At 40.2% G+C, this 16,877-nt stretch overlaps 1 protein-coding gene across 1 annotated transcript; it reads right to left on the bottom strand.

The window, feature by feature from the left end:
• Positions 1–1,834: 1,834 nt before the first annotated feature.
• Positions 1,835–16,511, bottom strand: rnf103 (ring finger protein 103). The gene is given in 11 exon segments (XM_062425983.1): positions 1,835–5,621; positions 6,388–6,475; positions 7,218–7,288; positions 7,290–7,353; positions 7,893–7,975; positions 7,977–8,030; positions 8,032–8,314; positions 10,421–10,520; positions 10,523–10,535; positions 15,194–15,342; positions 15,851–16,511. Coding segments are annotated over 11 exon segments (2,043 nt in total). The 5' UTR covers positions 16,077–16,511; the 3' UTR covers positions 1,835–4,709.
• Positions 16,512–16,877: the final 366 nt, after the last annotated feature.

Below are 16,877 nucleotides of genomic sequence, written 5' to 3'. Positions count from 1 at the left end.
CTCTGCTGGCGTCTGACTGGCTGGAACTGTTTTATAGCCCCTCTCTCTCTCTGCCTCTCTCTCTCTCTCTCTCACACACACACACACACACACACACACACACACACACACACACACACACACACACACACACACACACACACACACACACACACACACACACACACACACACACACACACACACACACACACACGAATACAGTCCTCAAGTCAGAGAGAGAGTTTAGTTTATTTGTTAGTTTGTTTGTTTGAGAGCAGCAGTGATTCACGAACAAAAACAAACTAAACTTTGCTGATTTTCTACTCAAAGGTACAAACACGGGTGAACACTGCCACATGCTGGTGTTTTACTGGAACTGACCTTAGCTCTCAAACTGCAAACTACAGGATGAAGTTTGGTGTCCTGTTGTAGTTTGTGTAGCCTGAGTTCTAAATTCTAGTCTTATCTGTGCACACAACATCTAGTCTACAGCTGCATGTGTGTCCTGTAAGAAGGATCCCTGTTCTGTTGCTCTTCCTGAGGTTTACTCCATTTTTCGACATTAAAGTTTTTTTGGGGGGAGTTTGTCCTCTTTTGGGTCTAAGCACAGAGGATGTGGTATGCTGTATAGATTGTAAAACCTCTTGAGGTAAACTTGGGATTAGTGATATTAGGCTAAGCCTAAATAAAAATGGTCTTGACTTGTAATAGTCAGCAGACAACAAGCCTGTCTCCTTGTCTGCATTTCATTTTCCCCAATTATAGTAAATGACTCACTTACCATTCATAAAACCACTAAATGACTTTATACAGGGCCCTTTGATGATTTGTCAGATGTCTGCTGCTTTATTGAGTAATAGCCACTTGCTATCATATTTAACTGTAACGTTAATCCAATGAATTTTTTCCTTCTATTTTTAAACATGGTATGGTGCAACCTCTTTTAAAGAAACTCAACCTTGATCTTTGAGAAACTTGCATGGCACAAAATCTGCCCTCGTCAAGGTAACCAACAGGGGGAGAGCACCATTTTTATTCTTTTAGATCTCGACATATTTTGTCACGAGACTTAGATGTGACTTGCAAAATTGCGACTTAGTCCCACCTCAGCTCAGCTAGAATATATTTTGTCAAACGGACTAATCTTAAAAGCTTCTAGAACTTCTTTTCTCTTTGCTCTTCACCTACTTTCAGCTCTATGTGTAGATTGCCATCATTCTCTTAGCGCCTGATCACAGGTCAGTTGCTTGTTATATTAACTTCCTCTTAGAATAGTTATTGTCCCCAGACAACCAGGCTATAAAGCAGGACCATGTCATGCTGCATATCCACAAATAAAGTATTAACACAAACCAACTGCCACATAATGAACACTGCTTTTTGTCCTGCTCCACTGAAAGCCAATCAAAAGGCTTCATAATTGGCTGAGTCATAGCAGGAAATGATGCAGAGCTATAGCCAACGTGTCCATCAACACACAAACCTGATATTTTCTTAATTACGTGGATGTTCCCTTATTTAATTGATGTAGTTAAATACTCTCTGAGGAGCCCTGATAGCCCTGAACTGTAAGATCCCCCCTACAGGAAGGTCTAATGGTGCTTTCAGTAACCTGCCAGGAATACACTTAAGGCAGAGAAAAGTTGCAGCATAGCATATTAACTTCCTAAGGTTGCCAAAAAACACTATATTCATGAAAAACCCCAACAAACAACACTTTTAAGAGGCTCTCAAATAAATCCTGAAGACATAAGCAGCAGTGAGAGGTACTGCCACGCTCTTCAGTGTATGTATCTGACAGTTCACTGTGACAAAACAAGTCCCAACACAAAGTTCTGAAACATATATTTTATTCTACAGATTTTTTCTCCTTCTCTTCACACACAAAAAGAGGACAGGAATGAGCTGAAGGATTATGATAAAGCACCCTTTAAAATTGATAGGTTACAGTTAGTTTTGGATATTTTAAATCAGGATTTTGAAACAATGAGGGGTAGTATCAGCCTTCTAGGACATCCCACCTATTACATAATGAGATCCTGAGGTAAAGCATGTGTGAGGTTCACAGGTAAACTGCAAACTAAACCTCAGGTGACACAATACACAGGATACGCTTGCTTGAGTTTTCTGGATTTACAAATGTTCTAAAGGACAATATCAGCACATCATTTCTACTACGCAGGAGCTGAAAGCCTAACTCAGAGTTTCATCCAAAACTGAAAGCTATTTGAAATCCTTCAATATGTCAAGAAAATAAGTTAGTCAATTAATGAGAGAATTGTTTATTTTATTGACATTTAGGGTTAAAAGGATTAATTGACTTAAAAATTCAAGTGTGGATTTCTCACTTTTCTATTCTGTACTGCTGAGCATTAGTACTGGAGCCTAATGATGACAGGCTCATACCTCTGGCGGGTGTGTACAGCAACAGGAGACTTGTTGTGCAGCTCAGCTCCTGGATGTCAACCTGGAGAACACTGAAGGACAAATAAAAACATACAATGCTGAGCCAAGCCACTCAAACCTTTTTGTTACCCTGCTGACATGAACTAGAAGGTTGTTTTTTGGGTAATGAATGTAATGACACACCTGGGACCCTGTTGTACCTCCATACATGATAGCAACCATGTTCAATTCACACCAGTTGTCTCACTAACAAATGTCCATTCTTGGTAAAGGCAAGGGTTGCGTAATAACAGCCACCACAACATGCATTGTATCCATGTACTGTTACCTTACAGAGACTAGAACATCAGACATTAATATACACATTCATTGAGGCTGGTGACAGACAGGTGTATTATCTGTCATCACAAGCTGTATTGTAGAGTCCAAAATTGGACGTTTTTGCCAATTCACAAAACCTGCAGCACGATGGTAAGCCAGTCATGATACAGACTTGATTCAATAATGCAACTGTGCCATTAGTGATTTTATGGCAAGTTGAAAAAAACATTGGACATTTTATCAACTTATAAAGTTGATAGGGTGAAAGCGTTAGCAAACAGTTGCTTATTTACACATCTAGCAGACACCGAGCAGCGTGATCTTCCTATTGGAGCGGTGTTTATGTTCACCTGAGCAACTCCTGGCTCATTAGCTGCTAAATGCTCCACTATGTTCTCTAGCTAGGGTTTATGTTTGGCAGGTAGTGTACAGAGGGTTTATCACGAGAACTGCTGCCTGCTGCTGGAAACCTGGTTGATGGCGGAAGAATATAAAGGGCAGGAAAATGTAAAAGACACACTAAAAGAGGTGAAAAGAGCAACTTATTTCCCATTATACAGTCATCTGACCCATAGTTAATATATAGTATTGACTAATGCAGCTTCAACTTTGTTTGGTTCTGCACTGATGGCTGCTGTACATAGCTTGTGGCACTGGCTGTGATCAGTCACAGGAATATGACCACATGTGTGTTGCCTCACTGACAAACTGCTGAGGTCACTAATCTAAACTAAAATGCATTATATTATATTTGAACTTTTAAAATATGTGATTAGTGTCAAAATGTGTCACAGATATATATGTGCGTGTGTGTCTGCAGCCTTCCTGATGAAATGTCTTTAAATCCTTCAACAGATGGCAAACACAAGTGTTACTATTCTGGTCACACATTAAATACTAATGTGATGAAGGCAGTGTGGGCAGTGCTGGGTTAGGATGAGGGAGGACTGTTACCATTATCACTACTCTGCATCAGCCTCTCAACTCTAGAGGCCCCATCTTTTTTGAATACATACAATTCCAGCAGCATATCAGTGTGTGCAAGCAGCCTCTAATGTGAGAGGTGGTGTGCATGTTTCCAAAGTGCTGCAATATTACAGACATCTCCAAGTGTGGGCACCCTGACTGAAGCCTGTAGAGCTCTGTGGTTCAGCGTACCTGGGAGACTGTGGCGAGAAACATCAGAATTCAGGACAGAAAAACTGTGATATAATGTGATTTGGCAGAATTCAGGTAGAAACTGTTGACACCACTGTTTTGAGCAAATTCTCTCTGAAGTCATGCAGAAATGAAGATTCTGAAGAGTTATCAGTGTGTCAGAACCAGAATGTATACCACCATATTACACACCCAGCTCATTCATTAGAACTGTACTGTTGTACTGTTGTACTGGTAGAAACATCTTTCATGTGTTGACCAGTTAGAGGTTTCCAAAAAGCAGCTATCCAGAAATGTTCTACTTCTACTCTAACAAAATGCAAACACATATAGCATGGAGATTTTTGCAGTTGCAATCGGTCATGATACAGATTAGATAAGAGTTCATGTATGTTTTGATGTAGTTATCTTCAGTAGCTTACAGCCTTGCCAAGTGAAGTCACACTGATGGTTTCTTTACTCTCAGTGTCAGTCATCCCCTTCAAACAGCAGATCTCTGGTAAATGTGGCCAAAAAGCACAACTAGAAATATGTTTTTATTAGACTACAACGTTTACTGTGACTAAACCTACGTTTACTGTGTAAATGACTATCCTCTCTGCACTGGGCTCTCATAGTGTCATCTGTCTGCCATGATGGCCAGCACATTGCCTTCAACAGGAATGGAAACAAGCGGATTGATGGGTCATGACAACAGCAACTGTGACCACACTAACAAATAATGTTTTCTTCTTAATTCCTCCCCAGTCCCAACTTCACCCCATGCAAGCTGTGATGATAACACAGTAAGCCCTGTGAACAGTGACAGCAGGGCTGTAAGGAGGGCTCAGTTCCACCTGTTCATCAGTCCAGTAGTGTGTTTTTAGCAGGGCTGCTCTGTGCAGCTCGCTGCTGTTTCTTCTTGTAGCTGGGCCAGCGACATACTGGGCAGCAGTTTCTGCCTGCTGCCAGCCAAACCACAATGCACTGCTGGTGGAAGGCGTGACCACAGGGCAGACCCATCAGCAGCTCCTCACTCATAAAGTTCTCCAGACACACCACACACTCTGAGCACCGCAGCATGTCACAGGGCCACACTGACCAATCGCAGTGCTGATGATTGGAGACATCTTCTGGTGGCCTGTCAGCTGATGGTAAGCCTACGTTCCCATGACAACAGTAGAGGGATGATGCACAGTGACAGCTGCTGTCCATGCTATGTGGAGGTTTGCTGGGACTCACAGGGGGGCCATCACTCTGCTCCATGCTCTCTGTGTCTGAGTGTGAACTATCGGTTTCTTCCAGCTCCCCACCGGACCCCTCCCCTCTGTGCTGACCAACAGCTCTGAACCTCCAGGTGGGCAAGTCTTTAATGTAGTCCATGTTTACTAAAGGGCGAAGCCAGAGATCAGGAAAAGCCAAGCGCTCAAAGAAAAAGTTGGGATCATCCTCCCAGTCTGACTGGTCAGACGGGACCTGCTGCAATGATGCGATTGGATGAAGCAGATAGGAAGTGTACCAGTCCCATAGACTGGCCAGCCACTCCAGGTTGGTGGTGCTGTCTTCTTGGCTTCTGATGCCACAACGGCGTTTCTTCTCAAAATAGTCGATCAGCAGGCCGTGAGCCAGATAGGTGGACAGGAAGAGAGCCGGGTGGGACGAGTAGAAGGTCCAGTCAGCTCTCACCAGGCTGGCTAGTGTGGTGGTGTCAGCATAGCGAAGCAGCTTCAGACTGTAACCGTACAGACTGTCCAGATAGGGAAGCTGGAGGAGAGCCTGGGGGGATGGGGGGGAAGGGGAAAGGTCAATTATTATCCATTTCCTGACTCTCCCCTCAGTTAAAATAGTAATAGTAGGGACTAGACTATGAGAGAATAGAATATGTCTATGAATATATGAAACTCTACATGCTCGCTAATTATTATTAGTTCATTATTAGTGTTTGTCAGACAGCTTAGAGGATTTCAGGTTTGTCCAGACCTGAGGGATCATTAGAGTAGGACATTACATCATCATTGTCCTGATCCTGACCACCGAAATGGTAAAAAACAGTTCAACAGTCTAACTCCACAGTTCAGTACAGTTCAGTCTTTTCATGTTTTCAGCAATGATTTTTTGAACTCATGTTTAAAGTGTTTGTAAGAAATCACATTTCTCTTTACACGGACTTTACATGCTTTTGAAATATATCAGCCTGCTATGATGTAGATGTAAGAACATGATATATTTGACATGTTTATTCATGCATGTATAAACATCTAGAAGCATTTGTGTGACAAATCCATTACCAGGAAATACACACAATTCATAAATGGTTATTATCATGTGACTGATCACATATGAGGATAAATATGTGGGTCATAACACACTTATAAACTGCTTTAATGCTAACCCGCCAATTAATCATTGTGCAGTGTAATTTATGCTTTATAAAAACAGTGTAAATGTGCTGTATGTCCACATATAAATAGCTTAGTTATAATGAATAAATAAAGAGAGGTAGTTGAGGAAATAACTGTGTGTGGAGTAGATGATTTCCTACCAGAACAGGAAGCCAGGACACCAGCAGTATGGAGTTGTAGGTTCCGAGTGTTCGGATCAGAACTACAAATCGTTTCACTGTTGCCCCCCTGTGCATGAAAATGAACACATGTTATTAGAAGTCTAATCAGACTCTTTACTTAAAGTCCCCCTCCAATCAAAACAGGTTTTTCTGTAGTTCTCTTCTCTGTGCAGTTTGTTTTCATTCATCTGCTGAAGGAGGAATGTTTCTCTGAGCTCTCTTTAAATCTCACTTTAAAGGTGTGTACCTACAAGCAGGATTGATGACATCAAAAGTTTGGAGCCAATCGTGGTCCAGTATGCAAATTGCGGAATTGTGATGTGGAAATTTGAAGTCTCCAGTGCACAAACACACAGAATGGACTTCACAGTGAAAGATGAGCCATGAAAAATAGTTACATATTCATAGATTTTGGATTTTTCAATGAGGGATAAGAAGCAAATGTCATTTTTTTTGTCTTAAAACATATGTTGGGGGGATCTTTATATCAAAGTAGTAATTATACAGTGTAGAAAAACTATTACTTATAAGATACTGTTACTTTATTTTTTTTACTGAAGTCAAAATACAAAATGATCAGCTAAATGTACTTAAAGTATCAAAAGTAAAAGTACTAGTTATGCAGAATGGCCCTTATTGAGTAATCTATTATAATATATATTATACTGTGGGAATATTATTTTTAATGCATATGTGTAAGCAGTATGCTGTAGCTGCACGTGGTGGAGCAAAATACTTTTTATATATTATAATACTCAATAATATTTTGGGCATCTGCAAAGTAACTAATGAGAAAACAGGAAGTGACCTGTGTTATGAAGAGGTCCATCCAGGCCAGCAGGTTGATCAGGACCAGACTGAGGACAAACAGGTCATTAACCCTCTGGCTGGACTGACCGCAGGAAAGTATCCATGGCAGCCAGGGACAGGAACTCCCCCGTACTACACAGAGATGATAAGAAGAAGAAGAAAGAAGAAGAAGAAAGAAGAAGAGAAAGAAGAAGAAAGAAGAAGAAGAGAAGAAGAAGAAAGAAGAGAAGAAGAAAAGAAGAAGAAGAAGAAAGAGAAGAAAGAAGGAAGAGAAGAAGAAGAAAGAAGAAGAAGAAGAAGAAGAAGAAGAAGAAGAAGAAGAAAGAGAAGAAGAAGAAGAAGAAAGAAGAAGAAAGCAGATTGTATGTATGAACAATCAATAAAATCATTATCATTTATCACAGAAGAAGAAGAAGAAGAAGAAGAGAAGAAGAGAAGAAGAAGAGAAGAAGAAGAAGAAGAAGAAGCAGAAGAAGAAGAGAGAAGAAAAGAAGAAGAAGAAGAAGAAGAAGAGAAGAAGAAGAAGAAGAAGAAGAAGAAGAAGAAGAAGAAGAAGAGAAGAAGAAGAAGAAGAAGAAGAAGAAGAGAAGAAGAAGAAGAAGAAGAAATCGAAATCAGATTTGTACTGTCATGAACAATCAAATAAAATCATTATCATTTCATTCATCACCTGTTGTCCATAGTGATAAATGCCTTCAGGCATCTTGAGGATGTAAGCGGGGCTCTGTGTCACGCCGATTTCTGCCAGGCTGCTGTTGGTTGTCCCAGTGCCGTATATCCACGAAGATGAACTCGATCCTGCCCGTGAATTTTGACGGACAGTGAGGAGAAGAAGGCGGGCGGCTGGGACAGACGGGCGAACAGAAACATCTTCACTGGGTGGGATGGGTCAGAGCGCCACTCCTCAACCAGCTGCTCAGAGTGACGCAGAGTTTTGATGCGATGAGCCACATGTGAAGTCATCCAGCGGAAGATATGCTCGGTTTCGATGCGATGGCCGTTGTATTCTTTGAGCATGACTTTGCCCTTTGACGCTGAAGTCTGAGGAACAGACATGATGAGAGTGGAGCGCTGCCAGCCACGCTTGATACATGACCTGGTGGAAAGAACAGAGAACCATTAGTAGTATGATTCTGGAGCAGGGAGACCCACTGGAATCTGACCTACATCTACACCTGTGCACTCAATGAGCTCTCATTCCTAGCAGTTATACTTCCTTTCATGTTGTTATGGCAACTTCAATATGTGCACATCAGTTTTTCACTGATGCACTGTATTTGGTTTAGAGGAAGTCATCATTCTAGCATGTATTACAACATACCATTATTTGTTACCCACATCACAACTGTGATATCACATCCTTTTCTGGGACAGCATCTGGAGCATCTGGAGCAACTGAATTTAACAAGACTGATAATATCACTAATATAAAGCAAAGGTCAACAATTCAGATTCTATGAGTTTTAATATGAAGCCCTGTGAAATAAGAACAGTCGGTGACATGGTGTGATGTTAAGTAATGGTACATAGGGACTGATTTACTAAAGGTCTGCGTTTGTAGAAACGTGTGCAAACTTGACATCACCTGCAAAAAATGTGCAAGTTGATCTACTAACACAATGCACTGAGGTTTGTGTCTTTAACTGTGCAAAATAATACATACTGTCCATTTAGTAGTTTACCATAATGAATAATATGTAATATGAGGTGTTTTAACCCCAGTGTGTAAAATACAGGGAGGAGAAAATGTAAATATGTTATTTATCACACACATTGTGATTTACCAAACCTGAAGGTATTATTTCTGAAGCTAACTGTGTCTATAAATAATAAGTTTGAAGGACAGATATTAACCTGCTGTTACTGTAGAGAGGAGGAGACGGAGGCACAATGACAGAATACACACAGGACAGAGTTTTTCCACCTGTGTTAATATTTTTGGAATATTTGTGGTTTTACTAACAGCATTGACTTTGTCACTAATACTCTCCATATGTGGGTTTCTCTGGTAATATTAGTTTTTGTTATAACTCAATATATTAGTTAACCTCTTCCACTAGAACCTGATCACATTTCATTTTGTTCTTGCAGCTTTCAGCTCGTCCAAACTCTCCATAAAGACACAAAACCCTCATTTAAATACTGCTGTCTCCACCCTGTTGCACCTGTTTTCATTTACAGTTATTCTAGTAGATCACCTGCAAAACACACACAATGAAACGTGTAATCTATTGCACTGTGTATGGTCCACCCTGTACATGGAAACTGTTCTGCCAGTTTAGCCCTTGTTAACTAAACTTTATCAGACACTGCAGCCAGTTCCAGTGAATGTCTGTGGGCTGAGTAACAGCTGAGTGTACAACTATGATATAATACAGAAGTGTATGTTGTAGAGACAGAAAATGTTCTTCACACACTCTTAGGCAATGTGAGTGTGGAGTCTTATTATTATTATTATCATTATTATCATTATTATCATTATTGTTACAGCAGGCATGTTGGCTAAAATGTGGTACATAAAAAAATATTAAATTATTAAACAAAAAAGTGTCTTTGGAATGTTTTTTAATGAACAGGTGTGCCTTGTCAAAAGTTAATTGGTGGAATGTCTTCCTTCTTAATGCATTGGAGAGCATTAGTTATATTGTGCCATGGTCGTGGTTACCACACCATTCTGCAGTGACACACCATCATATCTGGTTTGCACTTAGTAGGACCTTTATTAGTTTTTCAACATGACAATGACCCAAAACACACCTGCAGAATGTGTCACGGCTATTTGACCTAGAAGGAGAGTGATGGAGTGCTCCATCATATGACCTGACCTCCACAAAAATCCAGCCTACACCCAACGGTTTGGGATGAGGGGGAGTTAGTGCTCAGCATATGTGGGAACTCCTTCAAGACTGTTGGAAAAGCGTCTCAGGTTACTATCTCTTGAAGAGAATTCCAAGAATCTGCAAAGCTGTCATCAAAGCAAAAAGTGACAACTGAAGAATCTAAAATTTTAAATATATTTAGATATTTTTTAACCCTTGATGTTTACTGCACAATTCCAAATATGTTATTTCATAGTTTTGATGTCTTCAGTATTGTTCTACAATGTAGAAAATAATAAACATAAATAAGCCTTACATGAGTATGTGTGAGCAAACCTTTAACTGGTGCTGTATATATAAAAACTGCAGGCTCTGGTTCCCACCTGTAGTCATTAGAGCAGTTAAAGGTTCCCGTTCTGATTCCAAACTGAGACACTTTCTGCACCATCTTCCCCCAGCTGGACTGACTGAGCAGAGCTTCTCGTCCTGGGCAATGACCTGCAGGTACACAGAGGGACATGATGAGGTCAGAGAGGGAAGACAACACAAGTCTGTCAAGAGACATGAACCTCGTTGTGACAGTGTATCGTTCTAACCTTTACTTCTCACTGATTTATTCCTGTTTCATTCAATGACAAAAAAACATCATGTTAGTTTGTCATATTCCTTTTTATAGAGGATCATAGAGGATATTACAGACAGGTTTTCTTATTTTGTATATGTTTGTGTGTTCCGTGTTGACATAGTGTCTGTATATTCCATTCATCACAGACTGCAGGCATCTTTCACTCTACCATCAGCTTATAAAAGCACTAGTAGTTGAGAATATATTGATATTAATATTGCTGAATTTTGGGGAAGTGTCTCTAAAATGAAAGTCATTAAGGTGAAATGTGAGGGTCATTTCAGGGGTTATAATGTTAAATATGTCTTAATATGAACTATTGACAGCTGAGTGGGTGGCAAACATTACTCAAGTTCCAGTGACTAGTGTGAATCTGGGAAACATAGTGATCATAACACTGGTTTATGTGTGAATGTGTTCTGTGACATGGTGACACCATGCAATTAAATGGGCGTGTTTACAGGTAAACTAGACAGCTGCAGGTGGGGGTGAGGGTGGGGGGGGGGGGGGGGGGTCACAGTGGCTGTAAACTGGCTGGTAGCCAGCTGGCATCCTGCTGGGAGCAGCAACTCTGAGTGGATGCTACTGTCTGCAGCTGCTGAAGAATCACTTTAGAATGTGTATTTACACAGTGGATCATTTTTTACAGTGTAAGAATACATAATGAGGTGTCAGTGTCTGTATGAACAGACTTGAAGGTGGTGACACACCTAAAAACTAGCTGAACTCCACACAGACTGAACAGAACACATAAGGTGTGGCTGCTTCAGTCAGGAAGGAGTTGTTCTGAACTTAAAAGAACCAGTACTAAATAGGTAATGGTTCCTGATTGGTCAATACTGAAATGTTGATAAGCTCCTGGACAAGCGGTGCTATCAGTGTTTATGTAAATTCATCCTAACACCACTGCTACAGCCAAGTGTCCTCAGTGCAGTCTTCCAGCTCCAGTACAGATGTTATGTGTCAAACTAAAACAAACATCATTATAAAAATAAGTCTGCTATTACCTCACCACACAGTTGTCAAGTACTTCTAATTTATGTTTCTAAATGATCCCGTAGATGAGCCAGCTTCATCCCTCATTATATATCAGTTTAACTGATATCTGCAAAACAGTAATAATAAATAACCGTTATAATATAATATACTCATATATGAATGGTTAATGCATAGTGCAGTTTGCCCTGAAAAGGCTAAACAAGACTAGTATTTGGCTGGACTGTGTATGGTCAGTGATAGTCAGTGGATGTTCATTTCGGAATATTAAAGGTTCATCTGCAATTTTCTGTCGTGGTCTCACTAATATCTGTTGTTAAAGTGGACTGAAGTATCACATGACATGGCTGAGCTGTGTTTGACTCAAAAAAGGCTATAAATGTTGTTTTAACAACAAAACTTTCCACTCATATGTTGGGATATTTGATTTGAAAGAGAATTTATTTGAATATAAATTTGAACTATTCTAATGATGAACCCAGCTGCTCTTTCATGTCATTTTGTTTTTCACTCTGTATTGAGTGTTTTATCATCGATGGTTATTAGTGGTACTTTAACTGTGTGCTCTCTCCTCATGTTTTCTGCCTCTTCCCCTATTATTGCATTATTATATCCATGATCATGGAGGATGTGTTGGACATTGTAAATGATGCAGAGACACAGTCACTCTGTCATGCTCATGGATGTATAAAGAGAAGAGGATACAGCATTGGAGGTAGGGCCCTGTTCATTCCTATGATCGTTGCTCAGAGGCGCATGAAGCCAAAAATTCTGTGCATTGCCCCCCTGGAGCATGCTCACTAGAAACTATTGTTGGCCTAGATAGCTAACTTCCAGTTTAACCCTCCAGAAGGAGGATACAACCATTCTATCATGTGGCTCGTCTAAACATTCAAAATGTGATCAAATCCTGATAATGACATGAGTCATTTGAATGCCTTTACTGTCATTGCATGTTCACATACAACCACATTTGCTGTCTCTCATACAAGAAACCTGTTTCCATTCACTCTTCTCAAACACACTCACATACACACACATAGAATAGAATAACTGTTAAATAAGGTACACTATGATAACAAAGTGGTGTAAAAAGGATAAAGTGCTGTAAAAAAAGAAAAGAAAAAAAAGGATAGGTTAAAGTGCATAATGCAGTTATTGCACATCAACCAGTGGTGACTACAATTAAGTGTTATGTTGGTGGTAGTGGGGGAGGGAGGGGCGTTGGGGGGGTGAGAGTTCAGTTGGTGTTTGGCTGAAGGATAAAAACCGTTCCTCAGTCTAGAGGTGCAACATTTCAGTTGTGACACTCAAAATAAATGTAAATAGTGATTTACAGAAGTCTCATTCATAACGCAAGTCTTTTGGAGCCCAAGAGCATCACGTAGTGTTGTGATCTGTCAGATCGGCTTCAAAGCTAACAGCCAATGGTGCTTTCCTGTATCCACTTCTCTGCATACATCCATGGTCATGCTGCAGTTCTCTGCTTCCCTCATGTCACATCAATTCATTTTGAAAGAGTAACAGCCAATGAGGAAACACCAACTCTGAGCCTGTCGACCAATAGTGTAAGTTCACCTCTCACTGCAGTCTGTGTCCATCCAGCCTCATCTGACTCTAACCCATACAAACCTTTCTACTCATGCAGTCTCATTGTTTCACTGCTATTTCTCTTCACACTGACACACACAGTGACATCATTGGTCACCGGTGGCAAGTCTCAACATGTTTTATAGATTAGTCTTTACATATGACACACTGTATGATTCTATACTGATGCTAACTGACCTAGACTGGCACTGACCCCTCCAAATCAGCTTAAATCATATTAATAATCTCACCAGTGTCCCTGCCTTCAGAGAGCTGAAGTCATAATAATCGGTGTATTTTGCCAACATGGGCTCACAACGCTGTGCCAAAATATTTTTACACATTCACACATGCAGAGAAATACTCAGTGTTGAAAGCAGCTTTGCAACACTAACAGAATGAGTACAGCAGACACATCTCTATCTACTGCGTAAAATACAGTGTGTGATGTGTGTGTGAGCAGCAGTCACAAACAATCCAACAGCGTTTCACTAACTTAGGAGAAAGTACATGCCTAAAATGTGTTGAGTATGTTTCATGATTCAATTGTAAATATTTGGGTATTTTGTGGATCTGGGGCCTGTTTCAGAAAGCAAGTTTAGAGAAAACTCTATTTTAGTTGATTCAGAGTTGAATGAAACTCTGGTTTTTCAGTTTCACAAAGCCAGTTCAGCTTAACTCTGAGTCAGTTACCATGGCAACATACTCAGTGAAACTAACGTGCTCGCTGGCAGGTTTTTTTCTCTTCCTTTTATTATATATATATATACACATACATACATACATACATATATATATACATATATATAATACCTTACTTGTTTGAGCTAGATTTTTTTTTATTTCATCTTCAGTTGCTGCAAAGTACGTCTACGTTTTGTACCTGTTGGGGTCTGCATGAATATCAAATGTGCCGCACACACACACACACACACACACACACACACACACACACACACACACACACACACACACACACACACACACACACACACACACACACACACACACACACAGAGAATATAAATGTTGAATAAGTGGAACACTTGAGACAAAACGTTTCTTTTTTTCATTAATACTAACACATTGACTGTCAGTAATTTTCTGCCACACCAGCTCATGTTCTTTTGCTGCTGCTACTGTGTAGTTTTTATTCTTAAATATATATACTCATTATCTGCATTCATTAATATTTCTAACTCCACTGGGGAGAAGTAGGAGGACTGAGCCCTTTGTTTCTCCTGTTGCCATGGTGACTCATGTTATCTGTATTCCATTGATGAGGGCTTGGTATCTCCTCATGGACGAGCTTCACTCAGAGTTACTTTGACTCAGAGTTGATTGAACTAACTGTTATCACTTGTTCTGAAACCCAAAACTCTGAGTTTGACATCTCAGAGTCAGTCAACCTAGAGTTAAGGGTTTAACTCAGAGTTTGTTAAACCTGCTTCCTGAAACAGGCCCCAGGTATTAATCTCCTGGGGGATAATTGATTATCAAATACTGATGAATGTCTCTTAGAAGAATGAGGAGGTTGGAGCTCTGAGGAGTTTTGTCAGTTGTCCTATCAGAGTTAAGCCAGTGTGGAGAGCTGCAGGAGCCTCAGAGTTAAAAGGCCATTGGCCTGGTGCAGAGCTGAGCTGTTTATTTGATTCTCAGTTTTTGCATTGAGTTATTTCTTCTGTTTTTTCTGCAGTTATTTTCATTTGTCCTTTTTGTCAGAGCTGCACTGTACATATTACTGCACTGGATTGCTGGTTTTACTGATAAATACATACTCCTAGACTGCATAACTGGATGTTTGCCTTAGCCATTCAAACAACCTTACAGGGTTATCTTGTAATGGCTGAATGTGGAAAAATACAGTATGTCTGAATAGAAATGATGATGTGATTTAAACTACATCTTTGACCCTGACTGCAGGTTTGTTATTGAGTGTTTTTACCTGAACCAACCAGATCCCATCTTTAGTATCCTCCACTAATTCATAGAAGTGCATCTCTGCACTGAAGTGTGTGGTGCTGCCGTCTCCAGCCTCTGTCTGTTCCTTCTCCTTCTTGATGGCTGAGTACAGCTCCCCCTGTGTCAACTCTCCTGTGGGAGCAGAAGAAAGTGCCTTGAGACTTATGACTTATTCATCCAAACTCCAATCCTAAAGTCATAAATTGAATCACACATTTCTTCCAGAACTAAAAGTATTGCTTACATTTCTTCTTAATTTTGTACATCACAAATATCACACATAGTCCAGGATGGGACATTTATTTTGTTGTGTTGAATAGTTTACATAGTGAGAACATCATTACAAAGTATAGTAGAGGTGTTCACCAAAACGTTTTTCAAGTACTGTAGTGTCAACAAGATGTCATGTTAAATAACAAATAACTGCTCTTTTATCAGTAGAGTCCAAAATCAACAGTGTCATCTCAGAAAAATGCCAGCACAATGAAAACAGGAGAAGAGGCTCTCCAGATGCTTTAACACTACATTCACCAAAGGGGACTAAATATAATGTTTGGTTTAAAAAAATGACCATCATAAGCACAGCTAACACATGATGTATATCTACATTTGATCCTTCAGGCTCAATATGAATCTTTACCTGATTTCTCTACCAGCTCGCTGACATCCTTCTTCTGAGCCAATCCAGAGTATCCCAGCCCCCGACACTCCAGGATGGTCTTCAACTTCTTATAACTGAGAGTAACTGGATCCACAAGCTGAGTAGCAAACATACCAGTCTCATACCAAACCACCGCTTCAAAGATCCTCGCTACCATGAATAACAGTATGAAATACAGCAGCAAGAAGAACAGTTTCAACCACATCTTGTAACTGGACTAAAGCGCTGCTGACAGAAGGCTTGTCTCTCAGACGGTGGATGTGATCAGTGGACAGACTGACAGACAGACAGCATGGAGGATATCAGCTTCATATACAGTCACTGTACATACGTCACTGCTTCATCGTTTGTTCTGTGACCCGCAGTCTGTAAAGCCTCAACCCTGCTAGCTGTGACAGCTAGCTGTTAGGTTAGCAGCAGGTAGGCCTTAGTGATGTACAAACCAAAACAAACAGGCCTCCAAAAAGCTCACGTGTCAGCTGCACGCGCTGCAGTTTCCCGCGAAGCCAGCAGCGGGTTCTGGTCCTGAGGTGAGCCGGACTGCTGCCGAGCTTCCAGATCCTCACAATACTAAAAAAATGACAATAAAAGACGGCTCTGTTTCTCGATCAGCTGGTGTACACAGAGAAGGCCACGTCACTTCCGGCTCCACCACCAACGTAAACAAGCTACAAAATAAAATCCTAAAAGTGAAAGTAAATACTTCTCTATCCGTGTAAAGCATTTATTTCTACTTTAATCCTAATTGTTCAAATAAGAGAAAATGTTCTGTGTAACTGACTTTAGTTCAGTGATTACAGATGTGTTACATATAAAACTGTATTCTGGTGTTTGCTTTAATGGTTTGTTTTTGTATCTATAGAAACTTTTGCATTGATCATCTTTTGTTTTTTGAGTGATGGATGAAACACTTAGTAAACTGCTTTTATTTGCCTGTAATAACTGAGTATTCTACCACTTCTATACAAAACATACATAATGAATGGTTGACTATGTCAGCAGTGGC

Source organism: Scomber scombrus, chromosome 9 (genome assembly GCF_963691925.1).
Source record: "Scomber scombrus chromosome 9, fScoSco1.1, whole genome shotgun sequence".
Classification (NCBI taxonomy): domain Eukaryota; kingdom Metazoa; phylum Chordata; class Actinopteri; order Scombriformes; family Scombridae; genus Scomber; species Scomber scombrus.
This window is presented reverse-complemented; position numbering and strand designations above follow the sequence as displayed.